The 25,295-nt window shown below is 36.0% G+C and overlaps 1 protein-coding gene across 2 annotated transcripts in view; it reads left to right on the forward strand.

Annotated features, from left to right (window-relative positions):
* The window catches only part of LOC127662813 (vam6/Vps39-like protein), a 61,811-nt gene extending 39,670 nt beyond the window's left edge, over positions 1-22,141 (forward strand). For both annotated transcript variants that reach the window (XM_052154169.1, XM_052154170.1), the window contains 13 exons: positions 1,009-1,151; positions 1,265-1,405; positions 2,193-2,334; positions 3,272-3,358; positions 5,760-5,833; positions 5,919-6,135; positions 8,208-8,336; positions 8,423-8,525; positions 11,758-11,803; positions 11,981-12,130; positions 15,466-15,600; positions 17,616-17,707; positions 20,451-22,141. In XM_052154169.1, the coding sequence (XP_052010129.1) occupies positions 1,009-1,151; positions 1,265-1,405; positions 2,193-2,334; positions 3,272-3,358; positions 5,760-5,833; positions 5,919-6,135; positions 8,208-8,336; positions 8,423-8,525; positions 11,758-11,803; positions 11,981-12,130; positions 15,466-15,600; positions 17,616-17,707; positions 20,451-20,529 (1,538 nt within the window). In that variant the 3' untranslated portion in view covers positions 20,530-22,141. The remainder of the gene's footprint in view (positions 1-1,008; positions 1,152-1,264; positions 1,406-2,192; positions 2,335-3,271; positions 3,359-5,759; positions 5,834-5,918; positions 6,136-8,207; positions 8,337-8,422; positions 8,526-11,757; positions 11,804-11,980; positions 12,131-15,465; positions 15,601-17,615; positions 17,708-20,450) is intronic.
* The last annotated feature ends 3,154 nt before the right edge of the window (positions 22,142-25,295 follow it).

Raw genomic sequence — 25,295 nt, forward strand, 5'->3', positions numbered from 1 at the left:
TGTACATTTGCAAGGCATAAAAACACATTTACAAGATCAACGATTGTAAGATTTAGTGCCAACTTAGTACTTTATTTAATAAGCAGCCTTCAAAATTGTAAACAGAAATGTTGAAAATCCATGAATATCAGTATTATTTTGGTGTGTCTCATGTAAATCAGTGGTAATAGATTACATTTATATTGAAATGTAATATTTAAAAAAGCTGTAAATATAATACAAATAGGATATTAAATATGTAAATAATAATATTCATTTTTATATTAAAATTAATAAATTAATAAGGGACTACAAAAAAAATACTAATACAACAGACTTGAAAAATGTACATTCGTTAACCGTAATATCCCATATATATTTTGTATTTGTTGAAACTTGGCATGCCAGTGACACCGGGCGATGCACAGCAGAAAGTGAACTGTTTAGTTTGGTTCAATCAGTTTTCTTTATTCCAACCTTTACTCCTGGCTCTCCTCCATAAAGATTTAGTTTATACGTAAGGTTACGTTTCACCTTAGTTTAATGGGGCAAAGCTCAAATATTTATTTGTGCCTAAATTGAGCATGCTCTGCCCATTTACTCATTAACAAGTCTCTGTTATAACCTATGCATGGCTGGTGAACTTAATTTGTGCACCCTGACTCCTAGAAACTGTTTGCAAATAGTAGTATATTTTGTGAAAGGTCCATGGGCGTGCTTTCTGAGGCTGAGACTGGGAAGAGAAATTGACCTTGGATTTTACATAGAAACCGGACTAAAAGTTGTTGAGGGAGGGGCTTGTGGCCCTCTTTAGACAGTCACGGCCCGTTAGGCATAACTCGGCAGCCCATTTCTGCTTTTCGCCAGTCCAAGTTCTCCCTATGACCATTCCACCCCTGGCTGGTATGCGGTTGGCAATTATTACAGTTATGGCATAATGTAGTTCACTAGAGAGCACCATTGGACCAGGATAATATGATGCACACATAGTGTAATGGGTTAAATTTGGTTTGTTATTGTCTTTTATAGATCCCACTCATGTAATTGGACTGTATCCAGACCTGCTTCCCTCTGACTACCGTAAACAACTGCACTATCCCAACCCTCTACCCACACTATCAGGAGCCGAACTGGAGAAAGCTCACCTGGCCCTCATAGACTACCTGACACAGGTACACACCTGCAGAACCACCTAATTCACCCACCAGAACCACATATTTCATATTCAGTATGTTTTTGTTTTTAGTCATTTGCTGTTCTAGTTTTCTCTTTGTGTTTTGTGTAGAAACGCAGTCATTTAGTGAAGAAGTTGAATGACACAGACCCTTCCAACACGTCTCCTCTCATGGAGGGAACCCCAACCATCAAGAGCCGCAAGAAGCTCCTTCAGATCATCGACACCTCACTGCTCAAATGCTACCTCCATGTAAGGCTTTTGACTTGTCTGACCTACAGGCATTCACAAAAGTGCTATTTCTAATCCTAGCTGGCTCTATCTGCTTCCTGTCTACAAAGACAGCTACCTTCTAAGGCAGCCAAAATGATTGAATTGAGAAGTAATCGTGAGAGCAGATGTTGATAATGCTGTCTATATAGTCACCCATATAGGCACTTGCGCTCTGCATGTCATTATCCTGTTCACAGAAGAAGATCTGATGCACAGATCAGAGAGATGAAGCGGGCTTAGTGTAAACAATGTTGTAGCGTTTCTAGCATTCAGTACTGCAAAAAAATTAACATTACTGTGACATTTTCTGCTAGCGATGCACCGATTATAGGCCAAGACCTGTGATTGACCTATATTTCTGTCTACAGGTAATTCATATTTTGTAAACATTCGTTGGAACATTTTGAAAACTTGAATAAGAACACTCATTATTATTGTGAAAGATCTTTGTGAAATTGTAACACCAACAAACGTGTGTAATGTGGAGTGGGATTTTGGACCTGTGAGATTTCAAAGTGGCCGGGGCTACGAGAAACCAAACAAATGTTAGGACAAAAACAAATTACATGGACAAGCTTTTATTGCTTCTTGCATCTTGTAAGTACACAGTGAAACAAGGTGTCTTGTTAGGCAGCATGTCTATGATGCCTAAATACTGTATGTCACCTAGGTGAACAGCTCACTTGGTTTTGGAACAAAGCTAGTTTATCAGAACCCACAAAAACAGAGTCAAGTTTGAGTGTGGCTTTTGTTCTTTTATCTGTAGACCAATGTAGCCTTAGTGTCACCTCTTTTACGTCTGGAGAACAACCACTGTCACATAGAAGAGAGTGAGTATGTACTGAAGAAATCCCACAAATACAGTGAACTCATCATCCTCTATGAGAAGAAAGGCCTTCATCAGAAAGGTGAGTGCAATCTTCTCAATTTAACGGCTGCTTACTGAAAACAAACAGTACAGTGCAAAATTCTTAGGCACATAAGATGTTTCACAAAAGCATTTGTCTTAGGATGGTTATTTATATCTTCAGCTTTAGTGTGTCAATAGGAAATATAAATGTTAGACTCTCAAACATTAGAACAGAAGAATAGAAGAGCAGGGAGCCCTGCTACAGATGTCATGGCCCCCCAAAAAAGCCCCCCACTGAACATTGTGTCAGTCTGAGATTACATAAAGAGACAGAAGCAATTGAGAGAGCCTAAATAGATAGAAGAACTGTGATGAATTCTCCAAGAAGCTTAGAACATCCTATCTGCCAACAACCAAGAAAAATTGTGTCCAGGTGTAAGTAGGAGATTTGGGGCTGTTTTAAAGGCAAAGGTGTCACACTGAATATTGATTTTAGTTTTTTATGTTTACTGGACTTTGTATGACATTAAGTGATAAATGAAAACTATGTATTGCATTTTTCACAAGTGCCTAAAACGTTTGCACAGTACTGTACATCTGGATTCTCATATGAATGTTTATGTGGACCCAAGGAATCTCCATTATTAATGAGTAGGAATTTATCGATTATTGATCGGCACGTTATTTTCTTGATACGTTTTTGAGGTATCAACGTATTAACATTAACTCATTGAAGAACGATGACAATTATTACCAATATTTACTCCAAGACAAAGGTCTTCAAAGACCAGGCTTCTGTTAATTAGTCATTTAGGCTGGGATTTTGCCCAATGGTAATAATCTCAAAATTATTAATTGGCCTGGTCAATATATTGGTGTGTCGCAGTTTTTTTTTTACATGCTGTTGCAGTCTTCTATACTAATTTCTTACAGTAAAAACTTCTATGTCATTATCTTTATAAGTCAAATAGACTAACCAATGTGTGATTGTGCAGCTCTGCAGGTTCTGCTGGATCAGTCCACTAAAGCCAACTCTCCCCTGAAGGGTCATGAGAGGACAGTCCAGTATCTTCAGAGGCTGGGTGAGATTACCACACTCACATACACACTTCAGTCCACAACCTATTGATCTCTGATATAGAAACTAATGAACAGACTCTAATTTTGAGCCCTTTTATTTATAATCGATATTGTAGAATTGTGCCCTTTACAGTAGGAATGGGAATTGTCAGAAATGTTCAGAATCCGGTTCTTTAACGATTCGTTTAACGATTCTTTTACAGGGTTCGTAAAGTATTTTAATTTGGCTTTTTCAAATTTATGTCCTGGAAAACCATTGAAAATAGCATTTTTTTCCAAGAGGTGCTTAAAAAGTTCTTGAATTATAGAAAATTGTAAAATACGTTGCTTAAATCATTTAATAAATGCAATGTATTTATTTCATTTTTGGTAAAACATGACAACAGACCACTAGACCACTGCTGAAGCAGGTAGCACATAGACGGCGCTGTCACGTGGCACCTGTTACTTTTGGCAGGGCAGTTCAGAATGGGCCAATCACAATCAATTGTTACGGGAGACTTTTAAAAAATATGTATTTTATAGATACTGCTGTTACAATTTACTCTCCAGAGATGAAAAATTATATGATATGTAACACGTATTGAATGATTTCAATGCAGATCAATGGATGATTCAGTTTTGTGAGTCGTCTAGCGCCCCCTTCTGTAAAGAAAGCTTTGTGCATCACAAAATAGGTTATTTCTTATAACATTTGGGTCAATATCAAAATATGATGACAAATATGTCCCTTGAATTTTGGTCATGAAAAAACTTTCAAATAGTGAAAAAAACAAAAATATGACCTAACCTTTAATGATATGAAACAGCTTGACTCTGTTTTGCAAATTTTTTTGAAAATATATTTGAAATTGTTAATTGCCTGAAAAAAATTCCTTGTTCCCTTCATCTGGTACACCACTTCTATGACATGTGAAGTTATTTATGTATTTATTTTGTACTTATTTTTTATAAAATTTTATTTTTAAGGTTTAAGTTCAGAGGCTGCCTAAATATGCATATAGTGTTTTTTCCCAGCATGTTAAAAAGTTATTCACATTTTAACTAATATTTTCACACAAATATATTTGGTGTTGTAACCCATTTAACCCTCATTAGTGTAACTAATTTTAACTTGCTTCGTTCGTGAAACAAAATTAAATATTAAAAGAAATAACAACAGCCAAGTTGTCCTTTAGGAATAAAAATGAATGTCAACATGTTATAAAATGTTTACCCTCCGCATTTATAGGCAAAAACTGAACTAAATGGAAAATTTCAATGTTTTGTAAGCTGGAAAGTACGGGAGGTTTGAGAATGACCCATTTGCAAATTGGATCAGTTCCTTACATGAATCTGTTGTGTGACTTTAGAAAACAGTCATATGGACAACTGTTTACAGACACAGTTATTCACTTATGTTGTGAAGTGCGTTTTAAGAGAGCACACTACAATTGCACATCAATTTCGTCATAAATGAACCAAGAATTGTTACTGTGAGAATATGTACTTAAAGAATTTTTCACAGCCCTGTTGGCACTCGTGCACACGGATAGAGCAGATCGCAACTCCAATCACTCTGCACACATCCGTGTCCCTCATGAGAAGCATATGTAGCACATATAAAGCAAGATGAATATCATAAGGTTGCTGCAGCGCATACGGATGTTGCTGGCATTGGAGCGTTAAAATAAAGCTGCATCTTGTAAAATAAAATTCATTAGCATCGATCTTTACGCTGTGTCTCGATGACATTGTTGGTTTATTGATTGTTGCATCAATCCAGGTTGATTGATCTTTACACCCATACTTGCAACCATAGTTTGCACATAATGCTTTTGGGGAAATGCACCCCTACAATGTATTTTTCATGCTAAAGATTAAAAGAACCGGCCATTAGGTGTCATTCATTCGGAAATCGGACTACACTAGTCACGCTGTATGTAGCGTATTTTAGTATGGTGTTCTGTCCATGGTGTTCAGAGGCGGAAGAATACCAGTTTATAAACTGTTAACAAAAATTCATGAAAATCATTTGGTTCTGGTATTTTTATAAAAATGGAACTTGTTCTGGATAAGAACTGGTTCTCTGTTCCCAAAACTTTTTTACAGTGTTGGTTATTGTGTTTTGAGTTATTGGGCACTTTTCCTGATTGCCAGATTTTTCCAGACCTGTAGTAAACCACACCTAAGGAATAAAACATTTGTTTTAATCAATGAAAATATTACCATGATATACTGTAATATTGCAGAATTGACTAGTAACTCATTTGTCTAACTTTTGTCTAAGTTTACACTTGGTCACTTCATGTGTTTGTGATCGGATTGCAATCGATTAAATAATCACATTCCGTTTACACATTGCCTCATCAATAGACACATTTATTCAGTTCACCAGTAACATGCATCTCTCTCTCTGTACAGGGGTGGAGAACCTTGGCATCATATTTGAGTTTTCACCCTGGGTTCTGAAGATTTGTCCAGAGGATGGACTCAAGGTGAGAAAAGTGATAGGAGCTAACCATGTTTTCATAAATGATTTGGTCATTCTGAGGTCCTTGAGTTTGTTTTTGCTGGTGTCAGATCTTCACAGAGGACCTGACGGAGGTGGAGACTCTGCCCAGAGATAAAGTGCTGAATTTCTTGAAGGAGGGCTTCAAAGAGCTGGCCATCCCTTACCTGGAGCACATCATTTACATGTGGGACGAGACGCGGCCTGAGTTCCACAATGTTCTGATCCAGCTATACCTGGAGAAGGTGCAAGGCCTCATGAAGAAGTACCTCAACTCACTGCCTGAAGGTCAGACACTCAACATAAATTGACTGCTGAGTATCAGTAGAACTCAAAATATTTGTTCTATCTATCCACTTATGGATTTTTCTGGGCCGATACTGATAATTCACAGCTCATTGTGGCCGATATTTAAAAAAAAAAAGTTTTAATTTTGAATCCTTTAACCTGGAACTGCTAGCTAATTAAAAGCTTCTCATTTAAACTACAAGAGATGTGCCTATATTAGGGCTGAAACGATTAGTCGACGTTATCGTCAACAATAAAAAGTGTGGTGAGTGGTGGTGGTGTAGTGGGCTAAAGCACATAACTGTTAATCAGAAGGTCGCTGGTTCGATCCCCACAGCCACCTCCATTGTGTCCTTGAGCAAGGCACTTAACTCCAGGTTGTTCTGGGGGGGATTGTCCCTGTAATAAGTGCACTGTAAGTCGCTTTGGATAAAAGCGTCTGCCAAATGCATAAATGTAAATGTAAATAAATGTAAAAAAAAAATTGCCCAAAATTGTCATTGTCGAATAATCGTTTGATCTCATTTAACGTAACATGACATTAACCTGTAATGATGACACATGAGAGCAGCACTACAGCTCACGCCTGACTGAGGAGAGGAAGAATTACACATCACAATCCAGATGTATTCTAAACTTTCCAAACAACTTCAGGTGATGTACATCACAAAGGACAAGGGAATTATAAAAATACCAAATAAGTAAATACAGAAGCACTCTCGTTGTGGAATAAGTGGAGTCGGAGCTCTTTAAAGGAAACACCCCAGTGTTACATTTTAAATACAGTTTTAATGTGTTATAGCTTTATTATAGTTCAAATAATACGGAAGCAGGTAATGTAATTAACTACAAACTCAACTGGCATTTCTCTGCAGTCAGTGCCGCTTCGATGAGTTGCGTGAATGTCCCGATCTAAGGGGGAGAGATTGAAACTCCGCTCGGTTGATACACACTCTGTCGCAGGGACGCTTGTCCCTCGAGCGTGCAATTGCTGCAGCTAGATTATAACACGATGGCTCGCGACTTATTGAATCATAAAATATGTCACTGTGCATTTCTTATCATGAAGAAAATTGGCAATACGCAGCTTTGTTAATAAGAGAGAGTTGTTTTTTTGTGAGTTAAAGATGGATTGAAGTGAACAGAAATGTGAGAGAGGAAGTCTTCACCCCATTATACACTGCAACAAAATACGTTTATGATTTGTTTTTATTTTGTCTTGTTTTCCCATATAAATATCTAAAACTCATTTAAAATAACATACATTTACTTTAGCAGCTATACTGCAGAAGAAAACTTTGTTATCTGAGAATGTTGAATATAATATTCTATCTAAAAATCCTTTTAAAAAGGATGCATTCACCTGAGAAGCAGCATTATCAGATATTTAGACTTGCTTTTAGAGAAGAGATCTGGAATATAAGTATATTTTGTCTTTACTGCAGTTGCAGAAATATAACCAAGTGAAAAAAATACACTTATATACAAATATAAAATACACTTATATTTAAGATACATCCTCTTAAAGCAAGTCTAAATATCTTATATTCTGTTTCTCAAGTAAACATATTCAGTTTTTTAGACAATTTTAAATGGAAAACAAGAGAATAAACTTAATAAAAAGTATTTTTTCCCCACATTTAATTCATTGAATGTCATTTAGAGGTATTTTTAAAGATGATTTTGTCCTCATTATTTTTATTTTCATTATTCGAATAATCGTTTTAATAATCATTAGATTAATCGATTGTAAATATTAGTTAGTTGCAGCCCTAGCCTATTTTACAGGTGTATGTTCATTTGAATGACAGATAAATGACAATAAACATTTACATAAATTGTATGGTGCCCATTTGTATGAGTGTTTACGGTAATCCTGATGACTTTTAAATCTTAAATCTCATGAACCGTTCTGATGTCATTAATGTAGTTCTGTACATTTTATATGTGTTTCTTTTTTTTTGCATTGTGTTGCATTGTTAACTTCAAGAGGTTTTAAGTTGAATTAAATCTTAATATAAAATGCAGTAGTTTATTGTCTCATGTTCTTCCATTGTGTTCACTGTGTCCAGGAGTTACAGCTGTAGCTGCAGGAAAAGAGAACGGAGAGCTTGGAGAATTCCGCAACAAGCTTCTGTCGTTTCTGGAAGTTTCCAGCAGCTATGAGCCAGAGAGACTCATCAGTGATTTCCCGTTTGATGGTGAGTCATCAAAGTCAAAGACACGCAAGATTTAATTGTGAAATAAAACTGACTGATGATGAATACTGTTCTTCTCTCTCTGTCAGGTCTGTTGGAGGAGAGAGCTTTGCTCTTGGGTCGTATGGGGAAACACGAGCAGGCTCTGTTTATCTATGTTCACATTCTGAAAGACACGCATATGGCTGAGGAGTGAGTGTCAATGACCATTATTATTGTTTTTTCTGCTCAAGATAAAAGTTTAAAAGGAACATTCTATTAAAGGTGCACTCAGTAATTTTTTCCTGTTTAAAAAATGTTTTACTTATAAAGAAATGAATTGCAATTTTGTGATATTTGTATAAAGTCATGACCACTCACATGAGATGAAGACTTTAGTCAGATCAGTAACCTTATAAAAGCTGTTTTATTCTACATGGAGAGGGTCCCTTCATGGGGGCTGCCATGTTAGGATCACATGACCAGATGAAAACAACTCATTTAATCTCAGTAACTGCCCAGTTATTTGACATTTTCATGCCAAGTCCAAGATGACACAAACACAAGTTAATGAGTGCCCCTTTAAGTGTGAATGCAAGTTAAGCTCTATTGAAAGACGTTGGTGGAATAATGACAATTTACACAGAAAATGATTCCAACTCTTGCAAAAATCATGTGTACAGAACTGCTATACCTACTTTCAGTTTTAATGAAAGTGAAATGCGTTGCCCCATAGATTTCTAGATAGCTGTTTCTGTAACCTTCATTTGTTTTCTTCTTAAATTGAGGGAAAATTATGAAGAAGGTCTCGGCTGAAATGTTTCTATTACTTTGCTTTTAACCCTTAATTTATTTTATAAAAATGGTTTCCTTAATCTGAGTGGTACAAGGCTTGGTAACTTTTCCTAAACTTGTAACCTGAACACACCAAAATATTTGGACTAGATTCATGAGTCTAGGTGGTTTTATCAAACAGCCTCTTTTCCACCATTGTGCCGAACAGTTCTGATCATGGTGAGAAATGGTTACAGTAGCATTTCAGCATGAGCATGATTTAGCACAGCATTATTATAAACAATCAACCATGCTCAACTGTGCTGGTGGAATTGCTTTTGCACTTGGCGACTTAAGATTGTCTATTTGCAACGCCATGGTAACTTAAGCGTTTTAGTTGTTTCTAGCTTGCCAAATTCAGCTGAAGTTACAGCCCTCTACATTGTGAGTAAATCACTCGCACATGTGACTGAATTTCTCACTGTGCAACTAAAATATGTCTGTTATTAGCCACTGGCTAGTAAATATTAAGATTTCACTCGCCAGTGATTGAGTCGTGTAGTGGCGAAGTGCTTTGCGCACCGCAGACTTTTTACTGAATAAGGTGTTTACTATTAAGAAGCTGGATTCAGTCTCGTCTTTAACAGTGTGTTGTGTCTTTTGAGCGCTCACTCTGAAGGAAATTGACCTTATTTGGCTGCACTTTTCCATGGAACGTTTTCACAACATGCTTTGTTTTACAGCTACAGACCAGTAACGCTTGTGGATTTGAACTTGTATAATAAATATTTGTAAACGCAAGTCAATACTTTTATGCAAGTAAAAGTTTCCTTTTGGCTCGTTCCGTGTATTTTGTGTCCAAAGACGAGATCCAGACACCCCATTTTCAGTTCATGTCACTTATAATATCCTTTCTGTTATTTGCAGTCAGTTGGTGATCAAAAAGTTACAAATAAACATTAATTCTAATAACACATTGCATGGATGGGGTGAAAACAACTGCAACTTTTCTGTTGTTAGTTTGCGCTGCGCTCATTCAACTTTAAACATTTGCTCGAAGGAGATCTAGGATCTCTTAAAGAGAGATTTGCATAGTAGTTTTTATATATATATATATATATATATATATATATATATATATATATATATATATATATTTGTTTTTTATATATAGTAGCTATTCTGTTCATTAATATGTTCCAGCCGTGTGAAAATTTTGTTAAATATTTGTAAATAGAGGCAACATTATTTAATATCGTTATTAAAAAATGCAATTTCATGACATCATATGAATTGATAGAATGTGAAATGTGTATTTAAAAAAAAACACAAAGTAAAATGTGATTAAAATTATGGAAAGTGAACTATAAATTAAAATGTGCAATCCTGCACAAAGTCATATACAGTATATGAATACCATATATATGTAAAAATGCCCCCTTCTCCGTTTCTTTTTGAGTTTTAATATCAATAATATATCTTTAATATCTTTTTGAGTTTTCAGTTGCGATGCGCTTGCATGTCGTCAAAAGTCTGGCGAGTAAAAAGAGAAATTTACTAGCCAATGGTTATTCTTTTTCCAACATGTCCGTAGAGGGTTAATAAACTTTCATTACAAATATTAAATTTTTTGTGTACATTCATGATATTATGATGATGGTTTAACTAGTATTGTAGCCTTCATTTATTTTTCTACATGCATTTATGGTCAGGGAAGTACTTTTCTAGCTCATTAAAACTCAATATATCAATATTTACTTGTATATTATTTCATATAATTCTTGTATAATATTTTGTCAATAAAAATCCTTTTAGCTTGTCTGGGATCTTTTAACTCTGTGTTCATGTCCGGTGGCATACACAAGCCCTCAGCTTATAATGGTAAACCTCTTGCCTTTTTCTCTTTGCTTTCCTTTTTGTGACATGGGCCATATCTTTCCTGTGCATTAGCAGAGAAATACCAGGAGAAAAATAGTCTTATAAACTGGAAATTGTTGTCATCCTCCATAGCACACTCGCTCCAGTGTTTGATCCAGTGGTGGAAAAGCAGCTAATATCTAGAAATGAAGTTTGTTACAACATTGGCTCATAGAGATCAGTCAGTGCATGGAGCACTGAAGCCATCTACTGGTCGTAGTTGTCATTTCATGTAATTATTATTTTTATTCCAGCAGATGTCAACAGAGACCCCAATGCATGAAATATTTTGAATCTGTCAATTTACTGACATGAAGGTTTTTATTGAAGTGAAGATAACATCAAATGTGCTTATTTTGTATGAACATGAATGCAGTAGTTGAGTAATTTAGAGGTAAATAAGGTTAAAAAAATAATAATTTACCATAAAATCCCAAAAGAAGAAAGTGTTACTCAAAAAATGCAGGGTTCCACATTTGATGTTTCAGGTGAAATTTAACCCAAACAGATGGAACGGGGTTCTGTATTAATAAGTGTACAATGCTATGTAAAGACTTTTTCAACTGTAGACTGTCTTTGTTCTTTTATTTTCTGGATTATTTGTTGAAATAATTAGATAAATAATATAAAATATTTTCTGTGCTAATCGACGTTATGCTACTTTAAATATTTCAACTCAAGCAGTGATTGTTGCCATTGACCTGTCATTCCATAATATTTTTGGGTTTTTTTGTTCTCTGTTGTGATCTTCCAGGTACTGTCACAGTCATTATGATCCAGCCACAAACGGCAATAAAGATGTGAGTGCTGCTCACTCACTTTTCACCTGTTTTATTTGAATTCATTCAGTCTGTCTTGTACAATGTCAGATAGATCAAGCGGAAAAACCTTGAATAAATGTAAAACAAAACATGCACAATATCTCTCTTGTAATGAATCAAATTGTCTGACTATTAACAGAAGTGTGTTATTTGTAGGTGTATTTGTCCCTGCTGCGCATGTATCTGTCTCCTCCAGACATGCACTTCCTGGGGCCCATTAAGATGGAGCTTTGTGAACCTCAGGCGAATCTCCTGGCAGCCCTAAGTGTTCTTCAGCTCCACCACAGCAAACTCAACACCACCAAAGTGAGAAGCGCTCCACAGCCACTCAAACACTAACACACACTCACAGTGCCACCCTTAAACTGAAAACAAACTAAAGGATCTTAAGGACCAGCAAGGTTTAAAAATAACCTCCCAATGGCATGCGAGTTAACCATACATTATATTTGACCAACTATGAAACTGTGTTTTGCACTAATTCATTAAAATGTATATATATTTTGCTGTCTCTATGACAAGGGAACATTTTAGCGGTTCGTACACTCCAATGTATATTTGCATTGAACTGTGCAGGTCATTGTGCCACTTGAATCATCAAATAATAGCCATTATCCTATTATTGGTGAAACTCCACCTGTCAAAAAAATGTGGATTCCCATCACGATTTTGTTCCTCAATGGCAGAAATGTGTTGTCACTTGGAGTATAGAGGTCTGCACAGCCATTAACTGACCGTGTGTCCCAATCGGTACTGTCATATTTAAAGCATGAAACCTAAATCTCTCTCTCTTTGTAATTTCTTCTCCAAGCAAGCTTTTTGCACTGGCCGTTATTTAATTTAACATCGTATGCAACATTCGTAACAGTATAGCAATATTAAGGGTATTAACACTTTGACCAGTTTTAGTTTGGTGTCGGTAAGTATTCAATGCTTAGCCCAGACCTCATATGGCGCCATCCTTTTATGAAATATCGAAATATAATGCACTTTGCATTAAATGTTAACATCTGTGAGATGTCGTTTATATAGTAAATCTTTAAATATTACTAAAAACTAAAATGTCCAACTAGCTTTTGTCTCGGCTTCAGGATCAGGAATTGCATGTTTTTAACACTATGTACTAAAAAACATGAGTAAAAATACACTATAATGTCCCGTTCAGTTTTCCTAGTTAGCTTAGAAGCTAGCAGGCTGTGAATATGCTTAAGTAGCTGCTTATGAGAAAAATAAACATTTCTAGTTTTGCCAGAGTTTTTGAGTTTCATGGTATTGTGTCTCAAAGAGTTTTGCAGAAAATGGATGGACCAACCCAACACTGTTCCCTATATCTCACCAAGACAGGACTGTTGACCAGACACAGCCACAGTCTTGCAAGCACGGAAAGCAGCTGCCAACATGACAGTGCATGTGTACTATGTGTTATATCGATTATAGTGTTATTTGGTTTAATTGATTAGACTTCCTGATTTAATTTGATTCTTATTCACGAGCTTTCGATTCCAATTTCGATTCGATTCAATATTGATTCATATGGATATATTTCAGTTATAATGTCCCCTTTGCTTACATATAAAATAAATTATCTCCCAGCTAATGCTGTTAATTACACAGGAGACATTTTAACTAGGTATATTAGGAAAATATTAATTTATGAGTTATATTTTATTAATTTTTCACCATTTTGGTCACATTATGGCTTTTTAAAAATGAACAAATAAATATACTCAATCAATAAATAAGATATTATATTTCATATAATATTTTTGTTACATATTTATTGTTAAATTACATCATTTGTACTATTTACAAGTATTTACATTGATTTGTTGAACACATGCTAAAACTGGTACTGTCTCTTTACCAAAAAATGCATTTCTGTAAACATCGCCTTTAAATGAGCGTATGTTAACTAGAGAGACTCGAATGGCTTTATTAGAGTTGAATGTTTTTTGTTGTTGTTTTTGATCAACAACTGACTGTAAAGAACAGAAAGGGTATTAAAAGAGACATTATTCAATGACAAATGGGTTGCATGAATCTTGTCCTTGGACATACATTACACGGAACAACTTTTACTCAACACACTGTGAAAGGCACTCTCTGCTGAACACTTCACAACTAAAACACAATTATTGGTGAGTGAAATGTAAAAATGTTACATTTTTGTTAAAATTATATTCACTTAAGTCTCATAGCATGAAATTTGGTTGCAAATGCGAGTGATTTCCTCTCATTGTGGAGAGTTGCGCATTGAGTCAAAGACCGATCTTGGGATTTACGAATCGATATCAACGAGATTGTTCAAATGAAGATCGCGATTAATCTGAAAAACAATATTTTACCCACCCATATAATTGAAAAGCAAGATATCATTAACGTACAGTATAAATTACTTTATAAAATATTAACATTTAATTTGTTTTAGTATCAACTTGATGCAAGCACTGGTAGGGATGGACGATATGGAGCAAAAATAATATCTCAGTATTTTTTTAGGCTGAATGGCGATAAACAAAATATATCTCTGTATTTTCTACAAAGTGGACTAAATGTTCAGTTGTAATTCAAAGCCATATGTAAGATGATAAATTAAGCTTGCAACGTGCTTTGTTTGGGGTTGCGAAGACCTTATGGCGCCGTTGTAAATGGTGTAATATATTGGAAGTGCTTCCACTTTTGGATGCGACCTGTTTATGGCATTCTCTACAGCTGACATGCAGGGCTCGACATTAAGCATTGGTTTGTGCTTGCCTTTCGGACAAATAAATTGATCATTCACTTTAAAAGTGACTTGTCCTGAGAGAAAAAATGTTTTCTCTAAAATTATGACATGGCCAACCTAATAGTATTATACCTATGCAATCAACTAGATTCTCTGGGACAGAAATGCAAACTGCTCTGGGTTGGGGAGGTTATTTTATGTTACATGTACGCACAGTCGTCAAATAAAGGAAATCATCCATCACCATCATCTACAGCAGGGGTGTTCACACTTCTATGGAATTCATGATCTACAAACCCGAAACCGATGTCAAGCTCTGGATGGGTAGCAGACCTCTATCATGGAGTTCAGAAGTATGATGATAGAATAAAGAGCAAAGAAAAACTTTTGGCTCTCTTTGGCCAATTTTTACACTAATTTTCTTCTTGTTTCATTTTGGTCGCTTGAGACAAGGAAGTGAAAGTCCAAGGAAGAGACAATTTGAAGGCATCATCATCATCAAACCATGACGGTTTCTCTTCCTTGCTTATCTGAGTTCTTTTAATCACTTGCCTTTAGAAAAAGACCACAACGGAGGCTTGAGTTTTCCATGTAAAGCTCGACTTAATGTTGAGAGGATTCTGTGAATGTTTATTGATATTGTCCATCAGTTGATAGTCATATAACCCTCAGTTGTTCATCTAATCTCAAACCACCTGGAGACTCACCAGGACGCTTCACCCATATACCTTTATCTGTAAATTGTGTCTGATTATGACTGTTTTTATATTACTAAACAACTTTCGTAATGTTCTATGTAGCGTTGGCGAAACAGATTTTGATACAGTGCCTGGACAGAGCTCTCAAACCCATGTACAGGATCCACGGCTGCTCAATGATTGTGTTGTAATGTAAGGATTTATCTGTCTTTCATAAGGCCATAAACCTGCTGCCAGCTAACACACAGATCCGAGAGATCCAGGTGTTTCTGGAAAGTGTGCTAGAGGAGAATGCCGGGAGGAAACGCTTTGACCAGGTCCTCAAGAGTCTTCTACAGGCCCAGTTCCTGCGGGTATGTTTACTTGTGAACGCTTAGGTTTGGTGTGCTGTGTATGTATTTGTGATCTGAATATATGCTAAGCAAACCGCTCAGACAGGGCCAATGTTTATTTCACATGTAGCTCTCAGATGAAGATAAAGAGCTCCGTTTTTAAATCAAAATATTTCAGTTCTGTAATTTACTCACACTCATCATGCTTCAAAACCATATGACTTTCTATCTTCTGTGGAACACACAAGATGTTAGGCAGGATGTTAGTTTCAGCCATAACACCTTTTGTGTTCTTCAGAAAAAAGAAAGTCAAACAGGTTTGGAACTACACGAGAGTGAGTAAATGTTGACAGAATTGGGTGAACCCTCACTTTAAGTTGAGGTTCTTGCGCAGAAAATATACAGAACCCATGTTAGTGGGCGATTTGGAATTGATGTAAAATAACATAGTGTCTGCACCAGAAGCATACGGCATGTGGTGATGCAACAAAGGCATTACATTAGGTAGAGTTGTCTACACTGTAAGCGCCTGATGCAGCACATTGCCATTTGACTGACACCCCATTTATTTTTTTGATGCTGCACATCTGCTCCAGCCACTTTATTTTCCATGTCTGTCTGAAATACAGACACGTCTATTCCATTAGCCCTAATTGCATGCAGGAATTCTTTGAAGTATGCCGAAGTGGCTTACATTGGCTTACAGTGTCACCTAGTGGCCTGGATGCTGCTTCATTCAAACACAGTGGTTTTCAACTACAGATGCCATTGTAGAACATTACTAAGCACTGTAAGCCATGATTCATTTAATCCATGAATGAAAGTGTCCAATAACAGCGAAGTTACTGAGATTCAGAATGTGATTCTAAAATGGCAGTCTAAAAGCTTCTATACCACTCCAGCTATTGCAGATATTGTTGACTTTTGTATGACAAATTGCTTATGTTCCTCATTTGTAAGTTGATTTGGATAAAAGCATCTGATAAATAACTAAATGTAAATAAAATGATTTAGGACTGTCAATCAATTTAAATGTTTAATCTAATTAATTGAATAACATGCCAAATAATTAATTGCATATAGTATATCAATATTTCCTGAAAAGGCTTCAAATAAAGAAAATAATTAAATGTAAATTTGTTTCTTCAACTTCGGCCAATTTAATGTCCATGGGGTGGATTTTTATCAACAAGTTTCAGATTTATATATGGATGCCATTTTACCAGGCCTTCGCAATGTTTGGAAGTTTCCAAATGCCTTTTATGGATAAATTTGACTCTTTTAGCTTTGTGTCAGACCCAAACTTTCAAGGGTAAACTGTAGAAAACCATTATAAAATACTATTACATATTTAAAACTACGATCATCTAAACAAAGAGTGAAATAAACAAACCATTTCAGTATTTATTGTGTGAAAATTATGTCTATGAATTTTTCAAACTGCAACTTTCCTACAGTTGTGGCATCAGTTAGTGTACTTGTTAGTGAAGTGGACTAAAGTGTCAGTGAAGAGTATGCTTGAGATGAAACGGGAGACAAGTGTTTAAAGCAAAGAAATATCTATGTAAATATGACTTATGAGCAGAATAATTTTATTGGGCGGCAGTTCTAATCACCTAGTAATTTTGCCAAATTATGCAAAAAGTGTGAAAATATTATTTAATTGTGTGTATTTAGGATAAATTCAATATTACCTATGAAATTAGTCAAAGCAAGACAAAGCAGTCATCAAAAAAATAAAAAGACAGACAGAATTCTAGACAGAATTTGAGATGAAATGGAAATAACACTGTGGTGGGGATTTCCATGTCTGTCAGAAAAAATGATATTTTGGTGAGGCGAGTGCCCTGTGGTTGGCTGACTGTGGACTCATACTTTGCATTTAGGTGGTACTTCAATCATGAATTGCTCCAATTGTTGGAAAATTCCTTATTGCAGGTCACAGGCATGATTAAATCTGGCCATTTGTATTTGTTATTTGTATTATTTATTTCTAATATTGACAGTCAATATGATGTTTTCTTGTTTGTATGCAGGTGCAAGAGGAGCGCATATTTCACCAGCAGGTGAAGTGTGTCATCACCGACGAAAAGACCTGCAGAGTGTGTAAGAAGAAGATTGGGAATAGGTGTGTGTTGCGTTAGTTCACTATTCGTTTTACTCAAAGCAGCTTACCCTGAGAAGTGCTGTCAAAAAAGTGTATGCATTAAAAACATTATAAGAATTCACTCATGTTATATGAAAACAATCGGATTCAGTATACATTTTGTTAACAAATCACTATAACTAAAACTATAACGAAGACGACACGAAAAAGATCATGCCGATCATAACATTTTTTACTAAGACTGCTGTTTTATGCAAGAGTAAACATCTATAAGGCATTTGCAATGCACTAGCAGCGTCTTTAAAAGAATCAACATCTATAAATCATTTATTAAATTAGCTTGAGCTGTGCGAGTTGAAAGAGCTGAACACCAGTAAACTGAACCGCTTGACTAGCAGTTAATTAACTCTTTCACACACATCCTATAAAGAAATAAATGCATGAGATTTATCAGCCATATCTACAGTTAAAACGTAATGCATTGCCTTTACATTGAAGCGAATACACGGGTGAAGTTGTTGTGGAATGTGGAATGTCATGGAATTTGACCTATTTGGGATGAAAATGAATGTTTGAATGCACAATCTAATTAAAATCTCGATATGTCCAAGTGTGATTATTAAACTGCAAAAAGATGCGATTTAATTTAAATAATCATCAAATGTACATGTGCTTAAAAATGAATGTGTGAAGCTGGCCGCTCGTATGCTGAAAGCCTCATCAGCAGCATCAGGCTGTGTGTGTGTGTGTGTGTGTGTGTGTGTGTGTGTGTGTGTGTGTGTGTGTGTGTGTGTGTGTGTGTGTGGATGCCAGTGAGCAGAACGCTCTGAAACGTGCAGCACATACAAACTATATATTTATTTATTGAGGTTTAATAATCATACTGGGACAAGTAGCAACTACTTCTCCAGATGTGAGAAACTACTGTAAAAAAAAAAAGATAGAAACCCCAAAATAAAAGCTCAATTTAAATGGCTGCATCAAATGGGAAAAATATTATATTTAATGCAATTAAAATAATAATAATGTATTAAAGCAATATCTCACATCTATGATGTTCTGTTGTTTTGGATTGTGCTGTGAGGATTTTGCAGAAAGCACTTCATTTGATAATGAATGTTGCAATGTTATGTTAAAAAGTGTTACTACTAAAAATAATAAACATTTTATTTGATAAAAATGTTAACAGATGTATTTCATTAGATACCATTTTTTTTATGAAATTTTATTAAACTGTTGAATACAACATTTAAAAAAAATAACCACAATTTTAATGACTTCTCGTGTGTTTTTTGCTCAAAGGAATATTCCGGGTCCAGTTCAAGTTAAGCTCAATCGACAGCATTTCTGACAGTGTTGATTTCCACAAAAATGTATTTCAGCTCGTCCATTCTTTTCTTTAAAATAAGCAAAAATCGAGGTTGTAGTGAGGCACTTACAATGGAAGTGAATGGGGTAAATTTTTGGATGGTGTAAAGGCAGAAATGTGAAGCTTATAATTTGATCAAAACACATGCATTAATTCTTCTGTTAAAACTCGTATTATTTGAGCTGTACACTTGTTGAAATTGTCATTTTACAGTCTTTTTAGGGTTTGTGGACATTATATCGTCACGTTAACACAGTTGTAAAATCGTCTAGAACTTGAGACAGAAAAGGTTAGCAAGCGATTTTATCACATTAAAATCATGTTTATGTGCATATTGTTTATGTCTAATTGGTATACTTTTGCAAAAGTGAGTATTTTAATGTTTAAAAATTGGCCTCCATTCAGTTCCATTGTAAGTGTCTCACTGAAACCAAGATTTATTTATTAGATTTGTTTTTAAAGAATAGGAGGGGCAAGTCAAAATTCATTTTTGGTGGTACTCAACATGCCACAAATGCTGCTGACTGAGCTTAACTTTTATTGTACCTAGAACATTTCTTACACAAAATGTCCTGGAAAATTGTGCCTTGAAATGAGTAGGAACCCTGATTTTTACATTTTATTCAAAAATAATTATTTATAGGATTATACGTCATCATTAAATCCCTGCAATTTATCAGGTGTAAGAATAGTTGATGAGAATACCCGTGTGTGGCACTTCTCTTGAAATGTTTCAGAACGATTCTAAATGGAGGTCAAAATCGGCTCAGTTCAGAATTCACAAAGAAGAAAATATGTTTTACACGTTCAGCCATAGCACCACTTATGTATGCTAAAACGACAAATATCCTAGCTATTTTAATCTTAGAGTAATAAGAGTTGTATTATTATCAGTATGTTATTTAGTCATATTTTGTGCATGTCATCTTACACTGACACAAATAGGCATGGATGCTGCATCATTCAAACGCAGCAGATTTCAGTTACCAGTGTCAATGTAGAAATGTACTTTTCACAGTCAGCCATGTTTAATTTAATCAATGGGTGAAAGTGTCCACTAGCAGGGAGTTTACTGAGATTAATCGAATTGTGAAGGCCATTTTTGCCAAAAGATAATAAACAATTATAAAAACAATTGTAAACAATTGTAAAAAGCAATCTGCTGCTTTGACGTCACAGTTCAGCAGCACCCCCTTTTCAAAATCTTTTCCCGCATCTATGTACTCAAGCACTGAAAGTGTGAGTGCTGGTGCTGATTTTGGTGTTTATCTCCTCCACTCTCACATGCATTAGTGTTCTATATAATTGAATGACTATGTGAAGAGCTCAGTATGAATTATCAAATGTTCAAAGGGTTGTTTGATAATTACAGTTATCTGTCTTCTACTTCTCCAGTGCCTTTGCCAGGTATCCGAACGGCGTGGTGGTTCACTACTTCTGCTGTAAAGATCGCAGCGTGTGCCCTGCAGAGTAATGCAGCCTGAACAGGCTCGGCACAGAAACTGCAGTCTGTGTAAAAATACCAGACCGATGCCCTGCCAAAGGAAATGCAAGTCTGCATATTGTGCTCTGTCATTCCATTGGAAGAGCAAAAACAAGTCTGTCTCATGAGAAAATGAATCAGCTGCCAGAGTTCTTCTGTAGAAACAATCTGGACAGTGAATTTCTGATTTTTAATGCTACAAGCAAAGTTGTGAAGACCTGAATGCACAACACACACCTTGGCATCTTTTCTTCCCTTGAGAAAAGCTTATCTTCTCTTTTCTTTCACTCCCCACCTTTTCGTCTTTACTTACAGTGCAGCTTTTCATCCAACCTGACGCTTTGTCCAATGCCTTTAAGTCCTGTGTTTGTATGCACCTCCAGGGCTCACAGGACTGTTATTCTGAGCTGGGCATGAAGGTGCTGCTCCGCTTCACTCTGTTAGTTTGAGATGAAATCAGACACCAGATAAAAAATCTTAATATGGCCCCCTCTACAGAAGGGGCAACAATGGCAAACAGCATGCCCACTGCGCTTCTACAAGTAAAGTTGTTGTTGGGATTAATGCTTCCTCTAGACTTTCTTTTTCTCCTTTTCTCATTTTTTTGTGCGGTGCAAAGAAGTTCAGAGAGAACTTGTTAAAGGGATGCAAATTCTGTCATTATTTACTCACCTTCATGTTGTTCAAGCCTATATGACTTTCTTTTTTCAGTGGAACGCAGAAAGGGATGTTAGGCAGAATGTTCGCCTTCACTTCCATTGCAACTCCTTTTGTGTTCCATGCAAGAAAGTAAGTCATACAGGTTTGGAACAACATGATGATGAGTATTTACCACATGACCACATCATTTTCGGTTGAAGGTGAACTATCCCTTTAACAGCTTAAACAAAGCTACATATTGAGAGTTCTCACTATGGAAAACATTGAGGTTGGGGTTGTGTCTGAATATTCTAGACTTTTGGGTGTTGTATTGTTTTGGAGAGAGGAGTTGGAACTCCACAATCAGGTCACAGTAGCACGCCACTGTTTTCTTTACTCATTCCTTTTAGTGGCTTTAATTTATTATTAACACACTGTTTAAACATGTCCTCACTGTCAGGAATGTGTCGCCTATGTATCCAATTGTGTCGCCCAGATGGGCATGAGTATTTCTCTGGCTTTATAAGTGTTCTGCAATACATCTGTCTAATTTGCACTAATATAAGATGCTTGTCTATTCATTTAACTGTAAATCATGACATGAACTGTTGTTCAAACAGTGGGGTGGTCCCTAAACCACTGTAACGAGCCTGAAGTGTTTTGGTCGGAACAGATGTGAAAGTATAGACCGTACTGTACATTGAATCTGAGGTGGAGGTCAATTCTAATAAACGGTTATCTTCTTTTATGTTTTGTGGCATGTTTTATTCCATGAGTGGTGTCCACTTATCTCAGAAAGAGATTTTGTTTTGTGTAATTTTGTGTAAAAATGGGAAATTAAAAAATAACAAATATATCATAGGAAATTAATGGGAAAGATTAATCAACAAATTATATTAAATTTGTCAAGTACGATATAGAAATCAGCCAAAATGCAGAAAAAACACATAAAAATGAAGGTTTGAGACTATAAAACATGAAGAGTGCAAAACATAGTCTGAGTCTTCTGTTTTATACACTAATTGAATTTTCACAGTATGTTGTTGTTCATTTCTGTGTATTACTGTTCAGATTCTAGATAATATTATTAATTTACGTTGAGTTAATATATTTTGATGTTTGAAAAAAACGATTTGTAACAAAATTATTATTCTATGTCTTCTCTTTGTAACTCCAGGTTAGGTTTGACTGTTGTGACATTATTTCAAAAACTTACTATAACAGATTTTAAAATGGTTAAAAATAAATGTTACATTTTGACAAATTATAGTTTGGTAATGTCTGTATATACTGTATATCCAAATGCATCACTTGTGGTCCGATTACTACATGGTAGGTGAGTGCGTAGAACACTGCTGCCATCTACTGGCTATTATTGTCATAACATGATTTTCAAGTCATGTTATTTGTCTTTTTTTTTTCACCAGATGGCAGCAATCTGCCCCCAAAACATGACACATTCTCATATATTCTTCATGTTTCAACTTATAGAAGTGTAGTTTTATAAATGTGCTTGTTTGCATGCAAATGAATGGCGAAATGTATATATAAATAAGATCTAAAACCACAAAAGCCCCCAAAGAAGTGCATAATTTTATTGTTTTTACACCAGTGAAGATGAAATGTTAACATTTTTTGAGGTGTATTTCAAAAATACACCTCAAAAATGGCTGTGAACGGTAAAGTAAGTGGCCCTTTAACAGAATAGGAGGGTTTAAAAAGTAGTTCATCGTTTCAAAACGTGGTTTCTGCAAAAGGAAAAAAAAAAACATTGTTACTACAGTCATGGTTACTATAATATTACTGTAGTAAAACCTGGTACATTTTTTAACAAGGCTTAAAAAAACGGTGAAAACATTGAACTTAAATTTATACTTAATATTCACAAAGCTACAAAAAGGAAGGCAAAGTGCCTTTAAGGCTGCATGGGGCTCAAGTGAATCAGTTAAATATTTATATGAACTAGTTTATTTACAAGAACTGTCCAAAATAACAATTTAATTAACTGTTTGTTTAGTCCATCAGCTCTTTTGCTGCATTCTCAATTTAATGTGATAAATGTAGTGTTTTGTAACACTACAGCACTACTTGTTGGAAAATGTAGCTCATTACTGGAAAAGCTACACTTGTGAAAATAGATGAGCTGCTGTCACGTTACTGAAATATGAAGTGACGTTAGTAGCGGTGGGATGCAGTTCCAAACACAGAGTACTCTGGTTGTACTCCGCACATTTTGGCAAATATGTAATCTGTGGGTGTTCTGAAAATTAACATGCGCCATATACACACTGCATGCTGCAAAAATAATACAATTACTGCAATTAAATAAAACAATATTCCAGACACAGCCAAACAGTTTTGCATCTCCATCCAAGCTTTTTACAGTATGTACATTAATGTTACTTGCCCAAAGACAACAGAGAAAACAACACAAGAATCCTAAACCAAATCATTTCACAGCAGAATCAGCATATGCTACAAACAGCAGTTTCCCGCAGCCTCTTTATTCTCTCAGGCTTGTGAAACATTGGCCGCACACCACTACATTACATTATGAGTCATGATAAGGAAGAGCCAATAATCTCAGCCAAAAACTATTAATGATTAAAAACCTTTTTTGAAGTACTGAAAGTGAGATCTGAGTGATTATTAGTAGCTTTCAAAAAATGTCCTTTTCCATGCCGACAGATATTATGAAGGTGTGTTAGCAGATGTTTTTGGCTGAGCTGACAGCAGCTTTTGTCCTCCTCTGGTGAAGGTGCCCTTGGGTCCAGTCAAACACTGTAAATCCACTGTAGGCACACAGTCAAGTACTACGGCTCCAGGGTATTACTTTTTACTCAGTTACGAAAGTTTTTCGTCTCCTTACGTAATTGTTTTCCAAAGTATGCCGTACAATGGAGTACTTTCGAAAGTGCATTTTCAGTGGAGGAAAACATCATTTTTAGAAGCTTAATTTTATTGACATTACTCCGTATTTATTTTCTAACGTCATTGTTTTCCAAAGTATGTGGTACAAGGGAACATTTTTGAAATTCGGCATTTTTGGGGGCCTGGGTAGCTCAGCGAGTAAAGATGTTGACTACCACCCCTGGAGTCACGAGTTTGAATCCAGGGTGTGCTGAGTGACTCCAGCCAGGTCTCCTAAGCAACCAAATTGCCCCGGTTGCTATAGGGAGGGTAGAGTCATATGGGGTAACCTCGTTGTGGTCGCTATAATGTGGTTCACTCTCGATGGGGCCCATGGTGAGTTGTGTGTGGATGCCGCGGAGAATAGCGTGAAGCCTCCACACGGCTATGTCTCAACGGTAACGCACTCAACAATCCACGTGATAAAATGCGTGGATTAACAGTCTCAGACGTGTAGGCAGCTGAGATTGGTCCTCCGCCACCCGGACTGAGGCCAGTCATTACGCCACCACGAGGACTTAGAGCGCATTGGGAATTGGACATTCCAAATAAAAAAAATTTAAAAAAAAAGAAAGTCTGCATTTTCAGTAGAGAAAAACGCCATGAGGTGTAAACATGCACCGATTAGCCACAGCATTAAAACCACCTGCCTAAAATTGTGTAGGTCCCCCTCGTGCCACCAAAACAGTGCCAACCTCCATGTCAGAATAGCATTCAGAGATGATATTCTTCTCACCACAATTGTACAGAGTGGTTATCTGAGTTACCGTAGACTTTGTCAGTTCAAACCAGTCTGGATATTCTATGTTGACCTCTCATCAACAAGGCGTTTCCGTCCACAGAACTGTCGTGCAGCGCTCACAGCCGCACATGCAGTTTTAGTGTAGATAAGAGGTGCAAAATTTTGCGGTTTTCGTTTTCTAATGTCATTATTTTCCAAACAATGTGATAATGGAGAGCGGTTTCAAAATGCTTTATTTTCAGTGGAGGAAAATGCCAGTTAAGTTTAGATAAGAGGCTCAATTATAGTAAAATCACTCAGTTTTCATTTCCTAGCATCATTGATTTCCAAAGTATGCCAAACTAGGGAGCTCATGAGTGGTGTAAACATAGCAAAGACAATACATTTCACCCAAAAACGTACTAGTGTAGACATGACCTAATTACACCAGTTTACCTTCAATAGAACTTATGAAAATAGTATACTA

The sequence above is a fragment of the Xyrauchen texanus genome, chromosome 22, assembly GCF_025860055.1.
Source record: "Xyrauchen texanus isolate HMW12.3.18 chromosome 22, RBS_HiC_50CHRs, whole genome shotgun sequence".
Taxonomy (NCBI): domain Eukaryota; kingdom Metazoa; phylum Chordata; class Actinopteri; order Cypriniformes; family Catostomidae; genus Xyrauchen; species Xyrauchen texanus.